The following is a 10,849-nucleotide window of genomic DNA, read 5'->3' as shown; positions in this document are numbered from 1 at the left end:
TAAATAAAAATACATCAACTTGATATCTAAGAGAAAATGATGAGATAAAATCATAACACAGTTCTAAAACAAAAGCTTAAATTAAACCATAATATCATTGTACAACACAAATTGAGAGTAATTTCACACTATAATATACCACACAAACAGATAAATAACTTAAGCTTAATTACGAAATTTTTTTATTTATGCATACATGATAACACCATGGTCTATAAATGCTTCATGGATAACATATCATATATTGCTCTGAATGATAAGCACGGGAGTTGAAGAGTGTGTGGTGGTTTGTGTCCACGATAGTTGCCTTCTTGCGACGACGCCTCATAGGAAGAAAAAGAATTGTTGTAAAAGCTACCTAATGAAAGAGTAATTGGTAAATGAATGATATTTTCTTCTAGTATATATGGTCTTTTATAATAGTAAAATAAAAATAGAAGGAATAAAATTTTATATTCGAAATAGAATTTGATATTTATCGTAATAAAATTAAATAAATAATCAGTTATAATTCATGTATTTAAATAAATAAAATAAATAAAATAAAAATATTTTTAAGAATTAATCAAATCAGTTAGTTGATACAAATAATTAGTATAATTGATTTTATTTGATTTATTGAATTCAAAAAAATAAATTAAGAAATAATTGATTGAATTAACTAGTTGATATAATTAATTTATTATAATTGATTGGATTTAATAAATTAAAAAAATAAATAGAAAAACATATGAGACAATGTTTTTTTTTTAACTAAATTAATCTGTATTTGCTGTATTTAATCATTATAAGTAACAAATCATCTATGCTATTATGTACCTTGTAAATTAATGAATTAAAATAATTGATATAATAAATTACAATTATTTTATTAATATGAATTATAATAAATCGTGTGATATTTAAATATCTAATCAAATCAATTAGTTGATATAATTAATTTACTGTAATAAATTGTATTCAATGAATTATAAAAAATAAATTAAGAAACACACTCAAAAGTAGTGACGGATCCAAAAATTTTAAATAGTGGGAGTAAACATATAGCATATAAAAATAATAAAAAATATTTATAAATATATCAAAATATATAAAAAATAAATAATATAAAAATATTAAATATTAAATAATTTTTATGTAATCATTATCAATATTAATATATTGATAAATAATAATATGGTTATTAATTTATCTTTCTGTAAATTAAATATAATAATAATAATAATAATAATAATAATAGATAAAATTAATCAAAATATAAATAGGTTATCTTCTAATCAATAATAAAAGTAAAATATATTTTTTTTATGAATTATATACAATAAATGAGATTTTAGGAAAAAAATCTATACTAAATTTCTCATATTTTGATTATATATTTTATAGATTATTTAATTATTATTAGTTATTTAATAAAAGAAAGACAAAAAATTAATTTCAAATAATAATATTAATAATAGAATTAGTTACTTAGATGGATAAAAGTACAAAATGTATTAATATTTTAATTAATTTTTATTTTAATTTATGTTTGAGAACTAATTATCAAAATAGATATTCAATACAAATTTTTCAATTTACTGATAAATATTAAAGTGGAATTGAAAAAAAAAAACAGAGATATAACCTATAACTAAATAAATTTATTAATTAAATAATGTTACAATAATATTTTATTTTTATTAAGTTAATTTAATATATAATTTTATCTTATATTTTTAGATACAAATTAGAGTCTAATTTTAATTATTGATAGTATAAAATATTTTATATAATTGTTTACTTATGTCTATTTTTTTGGATTATCATTTAGGTGAATGCAATCAATATAAAAAATAGTTATTTTTTATGATATGATATTATGTCATTGAATATTTGTGTAAAACTACTTTACACTAATAGTGTATCAAAATTATAAATTGTACCTTAAAATGATCAACTTCGATGAAAAACGAAGAATACATTCTTATTCTATAAAGTAGTAAAAAAAATATAAAATTATGAGTTGACTCTTAAATTTAGATTCATGTACCACATAAAAACATTATATATAGACTTTAGTAAAACAAAAATAAATATATAAATTATTTATTATTAAGGTAATTTTTTATTATATACAATAATTACACATCATATATTAATTTTGTTGAAATTATATAATTTTTCATAATATGATTAGAACCATTATCTTCTATCATAATCGGAGAAATCCCGGACAATGAATAAGAATATTATACCTGATATACATAGATTGAAATAGAAATATATGTCTTGAAATTTAGAAATATAAATTCTATTATATCTTCTTAAACAAACCTAAACAACTCTACACTAATAGCTCGTGCCATGTCGTGTTTTTCAATAAGACTTAAATTTAGGAACATATAGAATTTTAATAATAATACACGGGTAATTGAAATAATTTATATACGAATTTTTCAAGTTATTATTATTATTATTATTATTATTATTATTATTATTATTATTGGATAACAAATAAGAATTAGAATTATATTAATATTTTTAAAATTAATATAATTAAAATGACTAAAAATATTTAAAATTAATGTGCATTATTAATATCATAAAATTTGATCATTTTATGATTAGATTCAAATATTCTTATCATAATTACTACGACCGGTGCAATTATCATATTATTATTATTATTATTATTATTATTATTATTATTATTATTATTATTATTATTATTAAAAGTATTTTCAATTAATAATTGATAAGTAGTTTAATAATGCATTAAATATTGATTTGATATAATTATAATAAAGATATGTTTTAAAATTAGTATAATTATGTATTATTCATTAAATATTAATTATAATATAATTATAATAAAGATATTTTTTATAAAATAATTTAGAATAGAGAATAGGAAAGTTCATTTTAGAGGGAAAACGGAGTCACGAAAGATCGACACCTCACCTTCATTAGTTGGGGGAAAACCCAGTTTTAGTATATTAAGTAGATACTAATCTAAAATAATGAAAAGATTTCTAATCATAAAATCCCTAAAATTAAGCTAAACTAAAAAGGAAAAGATATTATAATTAATTCTATTTACAGAAAAGATTCATAAAAGAAATTAGGAATCTGATTTTGATTTGATCTAGTCAACAAAAAATATATAGCAAAATGAAAAACAAGAGCATCAAAGAACGAATAATTCGGAAGGCAGAGGGTATGACACAGTATTTGAGCTTAGAAATGAGGGTTATGGCAGCTTACAGTTCCTGCAGTGATCTGAAAGAAAGGAATGTACTATGCTTCATTCTTGATAAGCCAAAATCACATACCTGTTCAAAAGAAAAAGAAAGTGAAAAAAAAAATTAAACCATATCTACAGGGAGCATTCAGCATGCTATCAAGAAAATTCAATCATGACAATTAGTTGGCACCTTCACAACCCAATTTTTATCAACAAGATGATTTGGTGACTTCAAATCACGGTGTACAATCACTGGAGTGCAGTTGTGCAAATAGTTCATTCCTCGGGCCTGAAGATTCAAGAGATATATGTCATATCAACAGAATTTCACTGATTATGGCAATAATTTACTTAATGAAACTACATTGCAAGAAAAGAAAACAGATTCTTACAGTATCAAGAGCCATCCTCAACCGCCTTCACTCATCTAATTGATTGTTTGGTCGATGAATTAGTCTGTACAAACTTCCTCTGCATAGGAAATATACAATTCAGACTTCAGAGTCATTAAAGGTAATCCTTCCAGAACAACATTAATCAAAATAATAAAAACTCCTGGAAAAGTGTAAGAGTCTAACACAATATATAGTAAGGTAAATTGTGTCTAAATTAACCAAATAATAACTGAAATTTTCATCTTATTTTTGCTTATTACTTCTCAATTAACATTTGAGCTATTAACAGCATACATCACATATTTTAGATGTTCATTTAGAAGTAATCTTTTTGGCCTGCATAGCACTATTCTGTACCATATACTAAGATCTATTTGGGATACACGGTCTCATATGAATCTCAGGAAATAAGGAATCTTAAGTTACCTGGGAAGAAATTCAGTAACAATAGAAAGCATCGGAGGTCGAGTAACTGCTCCCATGAAGAGAACAACATTTGGATGCCTCAGTCTTTTCATTATTTGAACCTATGGCAACTTACATCATATGTTAAATATGAAGTAAAATCATATAAATTCATGAAAATGAACAACTAGTTTTGACATTCATAAAAGAATTAAACAAAATCCTTTTTTTGAATAAGTATAGTCAACTGCATGAACTAAATAACTCCAATGTGCTAACCCTACTTCTTAGTCTCCATCTAATATATTCTTTCCATATATATATATATATATATATATATATATATATATATGTTCTCTTATATATACATTCATGCACCACTATATTCTCAAATTGCATTAGGAAATCTATTCATAGAGAGAAACACACAAGATGGAACTATATAACAACAATAGAAGCTATAAAATGTTGGAGAAATAAAACAAGGATTACATCAAAGAGCTTTGAAATGGTCAATCTTCATCAAGAACTTCTAAAAAAAGGCAATTCAACAGGACAAAGTATTTAATCCAAATTTCAAATTAGCCTGGGACAAATACAATAACAATCTAAATAAAGTATTGCAGCAATCTGATATGTCATTATGGAGCATAAAAATCACATCTGATAGTTGTAAATGTGTACTAAATGAAATCATTCATCAACAAAGATAAACATATGAGTAGAACCTACAAAAAGAGACGCTAATGAAATATTACCTCACTTTTGAATTCTTCAAGTGATTCACCAGATATATCTTGATCAAGAAATCTTTTTACAGCAACTTCCTACAAACCAAAGCAGAGACCTGATGTAAATGAAAGAATTCAAAAACCTACGGCCTAACAGAAAAACACAACAAAAAATGACAAGCATAAAAGGTAGTCAAGTTTAAGGTATTGATTACTTTTGTTAAGGGTAAAAATGAAACTGAAGCCAAAAATTTCTTGGGCCTTGCTCAGTTAAGAAAAAAATTACATTTTATAATGTTTGTTGAAAATACAATTTGAATTGTAAGATGGATATGGAATGTATGCCTGAGTAGGAATAAAACTCACTGTTCCACGCCATTTACCACGGTATACCTCCCCATACGATCCTGAATGCAAAAAATAGGCCACCAAAATGTAATTTTAGTCATCATATGGGAATTTATATGTATAAAATTATAAACAACACCATCTAACAAAAGAATGTAACCAAATCTGATGGAGCAAAGTACAGTTAATACCAAGTCCGATACGTTCAGCCAGTGTAATTTCCTCCAACGGAATGTCATATTTGGCAACATCATCTAATATAAAATCAGATTTTATACTGTCATTGCTTACTATAGATCTATCAGATATTCTATCACCTGAATTTGCTCCTACCACAATATTCTCACCATCACCACTACCCTTCGGCTCATAAGCAGTGCCATCCATGTGTCCGTCACTTCGACTGCCTTGCTCATACTGTTTGCTGACAGCTGCAGTGGTTGCTACTACAGCTGCAGCAGTTGCAGTGGCCGCTGCAGCTACTGAAAGCTCAATGTTCGAGTCAGTGTTTGACTTTGCTACAGCAGCTACCATAGAGGTAGCAACAACAGCAGCAGCTGCTGCTGCAGCCGCCGCAACTGGAATATTTTTCCCATCTATTACCTGGGATGGTGTATGTTGTACAGCTGCTAACTTCGGATCAAGAAGGTGGTTTATTCCTAAACCTTCAACAGGCTTAGAGTGCTCTGGCTGGCTGCTTGAACTTCCTTTCGGATGAACTCTGTGGTGAGGTAAAGTAGTCTCCTGTCCACTTTCTGGTTTGTGTTCATCTTTTTCTTCAGTTGGGGAGCCTAACTCGTTATAAATTCAGAAAATAAATTTGGAGGAGCAATGACACCACTTTCAATTAGAACATCATGTAGTTTTTGAGCTAAGTGAGGATTTTCCTTGGATGCATCAATCATATATAATGGAACATCTTTGACTTTCGTTCTGCGCACGGCAGGGGAACTTTTTGCAAATGGATTTGCAAATGTTTGTAAACCTCTTTTTTGTTTTTCTTAGTTTGTAGCATGATAATAGTTAAGATATATGGTCTCATAGGATAACAGTAAATAACTATTAGTTACTATTGAGAGGTCTTAAACACTTAACCTGTAAGCTACAACGAGAAATATCCTCTAAAGAATCAATAAAGCATAGTGGAATCAAAAAGGATGATAGCAATTGCAAACATTGAAAGTTTAAACTTAATTGAATAAAAATGAGATAGTCAAGACATCAGTGGTATTGATGTTATGGCATTGCCAAAGTCCTCTGACCCAACAGATTCAGAATTTACAAAACTATGATACACATTCAGCAACAATAGAGATGTGATTTTAATTTTTGTTGATGTATCTTATCTCTTTTCATCCATTCAATAAGCCTCTAGCAATCATTTCCCGAAGAAGTTTCTCCGCCATGTCATTCTCACCTTTTTCGAACAAAGCACGAATAACGATTTCAAAAGTCACAGCATTTGGTAAGCAACCATTGTCTTCCATTTCCGACAGCAGGGCCAATGCTTCTTCAAATAAGCCCTCTTTACAGAGCCCATTGATCATAATAGTGTATGTCCTCACATTTGGACGATGGTTTTTAATGCAAAGATCTTGAAAAATCTCTTTTGCATCCATAAGTCTTCCACTTTTACATAGGCCATCAATCAGTATACTGTACGTGCATATATTTGGATCAATGCCACTCTCTTTCATCTGAATAAATAACATAAGTGCCTTGTCAAGTTGCTTGATATTGAACATCCCATCCAACAAGGAACTGTAAGTGATTATATCAGCAGGTTGACCTTTATTATGCATCTCAACAAGAAGCTTTGAAGCACAAGAGATTCTCCTTGATTTTCCCAAGCCATCAATTAGAGTATTCTAAGTTACCGTGTTAGGAACCAAGTTCTTGCGACGCATCTCTTCAAAGAGATCCAAGGCATCATCCATCAATTTACTTTTGCACAAGCCATTAATAATAATATTGTAACTTTGTATATCAGGAGCCATTCCTATCTGGGCCATTGTGTCAAATATACATTTTGCCTTGTTTAATTCGTTAACCAAGCAATACCCATCCATTAAACAATTATAAGTAACCACAGTTGGTTCCACAGCATCTTTTGTCATCACAGCCAACACACTCTTAGCATATTTCATATTTCCCTCCTTACATAGTCCATCAATCAAAGTATTATAGGTTTGGACATCTGGAGTAATGTTTTTCAGCATCATATGATTTAGTAAATCAATGGCTTCCTTAAGTTGACCCACAAGGCACAATCCAAAAATTAGAGTGGTATAGGTGATCACATTAGGAGAAATTCCCTTAGCAAGCATTTCAGAATAGAAATGAAAAGCCTCACTTACAAGTGTATCCTTGCAGAGGCTATCAATAATTGTGTTGTAGATGACGACATTAGGAACAGTGCCATACCGTGGGATCTTTTTCAACACTTGAATAGCAGCTGCTGTGTGTCCGGTCTTACCGAGCCCATTGATCAAAGTTGCATAAGTGACTTGGTCGAAGTGAAATCCATGAGCCAGCACTCTGTCGTGAAAGTGCAGTGCTTTTTCAACATTACCACAGAGACAGAGACCTTTAATGAGTGTATTCAATGTTATGGTATTTGGCTGAAAACCCATCCTGAAAATCTTGGCCAATATAGAGAAAGCGAGAGTGATCCGACCCATGCCGCAGCAACAATTGATTAAAATATTCATAGTAACTATGCTGGGCGCAATTCCCCTGGTTTGCAATTGCTGAAAAAGGGAAATGGTGGTTGGGAAATGGTGCGTCTTGGCAAGGGACCCCAAAATCTGGTTAAATTGGATAATGGATGGAGTGCGACGCATAGAGAGCATGCGAGTGAAGGAATCAACAGCTTCATCGACATGGCGAGGGGATGTGAGCTGAGAATGAGAGTGAAGGCTTGACATTGAACATGAACGGGAAGGAAAGCGAAAAGGGAAAACATAGGGCACAAGAAAAGAGGGGATATGAAGAGAGAAGCTGAACCTGGAGAATGATGCTGCACGCAACATTTTTGTGTAAAATCCGATCAAATGAGAAGAAGGAGTTGGAAGAGAAAAGAGCTAATTCAATGGTGGAAACAATCACTGTCATGAAAACAAAGGTCGAGACTTGATAGTTGAGACCAAAGCAAAGAACCATCTTAATGAAATTGAAGATTGGAGATAATTTCCTGATTATTGGCACATCATAGTCTATGGTGCTTCTTTGTCAAATTTTTAATAGTAAAAATAAAAGTATTAAAATAATAAAAATAATTATATTTTTTAAAAAATTGTAATTTATATTTTTTTGTAAAAATTTTTTTTTAAAAGAAAGATATTTTTTATGTAATAAATAAATAAATAAATATTTTTATATTGTTATCATTGATAAATAAAAAAAAATTTTATATGAGATACCAAATATAAAATTACTTTTATTTTTACATGAGATCTTTTAAAAAAAGATAATTTAGAAAAAGATCTTTTTTTAAAGACTCACTCAAATAAATCCATTATCTAAAAGAAGGTAAAAGATTCGATGGTCCCAAAACGTTTGGACCATTAAATAGTCCTATAACAAAATATATTTTTTAAGTTTTTCAATAACTGTTGAATAGTCTTTATTTAATTTTAATTATAAATTAATTTTTTATATATTATTTAATTATAAAATTTATTTTTTATTTATAAATTATTATTTTATCATTCATCTATCATGTTTATTAATAATAAAAAATTAAAACAATGCCAATGAATAATAGCTCATATGGTATAGTCTTTTTATACTCAATTAAGAGGTTGCGGGTTCAAGTCTCGTGATTATAAATTATTATTTTATTATTCATCTATCTTATTTTTAAAATTCTATCTTCAATTTTTAAGTTTTTATTTTGATTTAGATACTCTAATCTTATCTTTTCTTTAATATTAAGATTATAAATTGGTGAATAATCTATCAACAATTACTCAATATTACAATTAGAATTGTTTATCAATCTGATTAATTATCAATTTTTTCATTGTTTATCCATCTACTTAATATCCAATTTTTTTCCTTGTTTATTCATCTCTTTAATATCCAATATTTGTTCATCATTAATTGATAATCACATACTCACAGTTGGCGATAGAGATCCAATCAATTTTTTCACTGTACAAAATCGAGATTAGTGAATATAATCTCTAATTTTGCAATTCTTTGTTTCGATTCTTTATTCATAAAATTGATTGTGGAATGAAAAAATATATTTTTTTAATCTTTTAGTAATGAATTTATTTCTGAAATAAAATAAAAAATTATTATTTTTCAAAACCCAAATTTTCAACTTTAATTTTTCAAATACGAATTTTTTTTATGCAGATCAAGGCGAACTTCACTTCAAATTCTAAAAAAAAATCGCTAATTCAAATTATTAAGCTTCACAATAGACAATGGCAACCATTATCATCGTCTACAGAATATACAGGAGTACACAAGAATACACATGAATAAGTCTTATTTTTATTGGAAAAATAATGATTTTTTTAATTTATAATAAAAAAAATTCTTGTTAAATATGGTTTATTCCTGTGTATTTATGTATTTTTCAAGTTGTTTTGATGATTTCAATCGATTGAATAAAAAAACTCCACGTGCCGTGTAAAATTCAATTGATTGTGTATCAATTCCAATCAATTGAAGTTTAGGAAACCTGAATTTCAATTGATTGGTTTGTGCATCGAATTTCTAACCAACACGATTTTCCTAATCCAATAAGTATGTAACGGATTAATGATAAAATTATGATCGATTAAGAATGTAAAATATTTATTATGATTAATGGAAGATCTAATTTATTATTGTTTTAGTTTTTTATTATTAATAAACATAATAGATGAATGATAAAATAATAATTTATAAAATAAAAAATAAATTTTATAATTAAATAATATATAAAGGATTAATTTGTAATTAAAATTAAATAAGAACTATTTAGCAGTTATCAAAAAACTTAAAAAATATGTTTTGTTATGGGACTATTTAATGGTTCAAACATTTTGGGACCATCGAATCCGAATGTAATTCTACTTTTTGTCATGTGAATGGTCAAAGAAAAAAGAAGATTAAGGAGGTGGAGATTTCTCTTATTGGATAATTGTGTCTAACTCATTCTAAGTAAAAGCTAATTTTATAAAATATGTTGAAATTATATTGTAGGATAATTTTATATAATTCTATATACATCGAATTTTTTAAATTTAAATTAGCCATCATAACACTAAATCAAATCAATATGATTCCAATTATATGATGTACTACTAAATCGAATGAAGTCAATTCAAAAATGTAATATATTTAATTGGACTATAATTTACTTTGAAGTTTGGACAATAATTATCTTTTAAAGAAAGCAATTTTGTTTAAATAAAATAATTGTAAACCCCAACGTTGTGAATTCTAACAATAATTATTTTTTAAGTTTAATTTTGCTAAAGTATAAAATATTTTATATATTGTTTAGAATTTTTTATGCGTAATTATTCAAATCAATCATAAATTACTAACAAGTGGAGTATGAGGAATAAGTACTCTTTTAAATTGCTCTGATAGAGTTTTTCTCAAAACAGAATTGTTGTGCCGTCTAGGTCAATGTTTGACTTTTGTCAATTCCTTTCTTAATTCCTTTCTTTATTTTCTTCTTTATTCCTTTTTTTTTAATTCGTTATGAGAGTCCTTTTATGAAACTGTCGGAGTTTGGA

At 27.2% G+C, this 10,849-nt stretch overlaps 3 protein-coding genes across 3 annotated transcripts; all 3 read right to left on the bottom strand.

The window, feature by feature from the left end:
* Window positions 1-3,027: 3,027 nt before the first annotated feature.
* LOC112749168 (uncharacterized) lies at window positions 3,028-6,907 on the bottom strand. Its single transcript, XM_072218259.1, has 8 exons — window positions 6,475-6,907; window positions 6,201-6,226; window positions 5,124-5,900; window positions 4,785-4,853; window positions 4,048-4,148; window positions 3,619-3,697; window positions 3,417-3,515; window positions 3,028-3,314 (listed from the first exon to the last, which is right to left on the bottom strand). The coding sequence occupies exons 1-3, from the start codon at window positions 6,905-6,907 to the stop codon at window positions 5,232-5,234; spliced, it is 1,128 nt and encodes a 375-aa protein (XP_072074360.1). The 3' UTR covers window positions 3,028-3,314; window positions 3,417-3,515; window positions 3,619-3,697; window positions 4,048-4,148; window positions 4,785-4,853; window positions 5,124-5,231.
* On the bottom strand, window positions 3,243-5,158 carry LOC140173122 (probable serine/threonine-protein kinase SIS8). The gene is made up of 6 exons (XM_072218260.1): window positions 5,141-5,158; window positions 4,785-4,853; window positions 4,048-4,148; window positions 3,894-3,957; window positions 3,417-3,515; window positions 3,243-3,314 (listed from the first exon to the last, which is right to left on the bottom strand). Exons 1-6 carry the CDS (start codon window positions 5,156-5,158, stop codon window positions 3,243-3,245), a joined length of 423 nt encoding a protein of 140 aa, XP_072074361.1.
* On the bottom strand, window positions 6,262-8,298 carry LOC112751111 (uncharacterized). The gene is made up of 2 exons (XM_025800159.3): window positions 8,112-8,298; window positions 6,262-8,005 (listed from the first exon to the last, which is right to left on the bottom strand). The coding sequence occupies exons 1-2, from the start codon at window positions 8,265-8,267 to the stop codon at window positions 6,974-6,976; spliced, it is 1,188 nt and encodes a 395-aa protein (XP_025655944.1). The 5' UTR covers window positions 8,268-8,298; the 3' UTR covers window positions 6,262-6,973.
* Window positions 8,299-10,849: the final 2,551 nt, after the last annotated feature.

This window comes from Arachis hypogaea, chromosome 15 (genome assembly GCF_003086295.3).
Source record: "Arachis hypogaea cultivar Tifrunner chromosome 15, arahy.Tifrunner.gnm2.J5K5, whole genome shotgun sequence".
Classification (NCBI taxonomy): Eukaryota; Viridiplantae; Streptophyta; class Magnoliopsida; order Fabales; family Fabaceae; genus Arachis; species Arachis hypogaea.
This window is presented reverse-complemented; position numbering and strand designations above follow the sequence as displayed.

Bases quoted from the DNA above. Each gene is read 5' to 3' on its own strand.
- LOC112749168 (XM_072218259.1), bottom strand. From the start codon at position 6,907: ATGCATAATAAAGGTCAACCTGCTGATATAATCACTTACAGTTCCTTG. The intron at 6,227-6,474 runs GCTTATTGAATG...TTGATTCTTTAG, and splicing joins TCGGGAAATGATTGCTAGAG to AGGATATTTCTCGTTGTAGC. The intron at 5,901-6,200 runs GTTAAGTGTTTA...ATTTATAACGAG, and splicing joins TTTCTCGTTGTAGCTTACAG to TTAGGCTCCCCAACTGAAGA.
- LOC112751111 (XM_025800159.3), bottom strand. From the start codon at position 8,267: ATGGTTCTTTGCTTTGGTCTCAACTATCAAGTCTCGACCTTTGTTTTC. The intron at 8,006-8,111 runs GTTCAGCTTCTC...TCTCATTCTCAG, and splicing joins CGTGCAGCATCATTCTCCAG to CTCACATCCCCTCGCCATGT.
- LOC140173122 (XM_072218260.1), bottom strand. The intron at 4,149-4,784 runs GTAATATTTCAT...AAGTTGCCATAG, and splicing joins TTGAAGAATTCAAAAGTGAG to GTTCAAATAATGAAAAGACT. The intron at 3,516-3,893 runs GTTAATTGAGAA...TTGAATCTTCAG, and splicing joins ATGCTGTTAATAGCTCAAAT to GCCCGAGGAATGAACTATTT.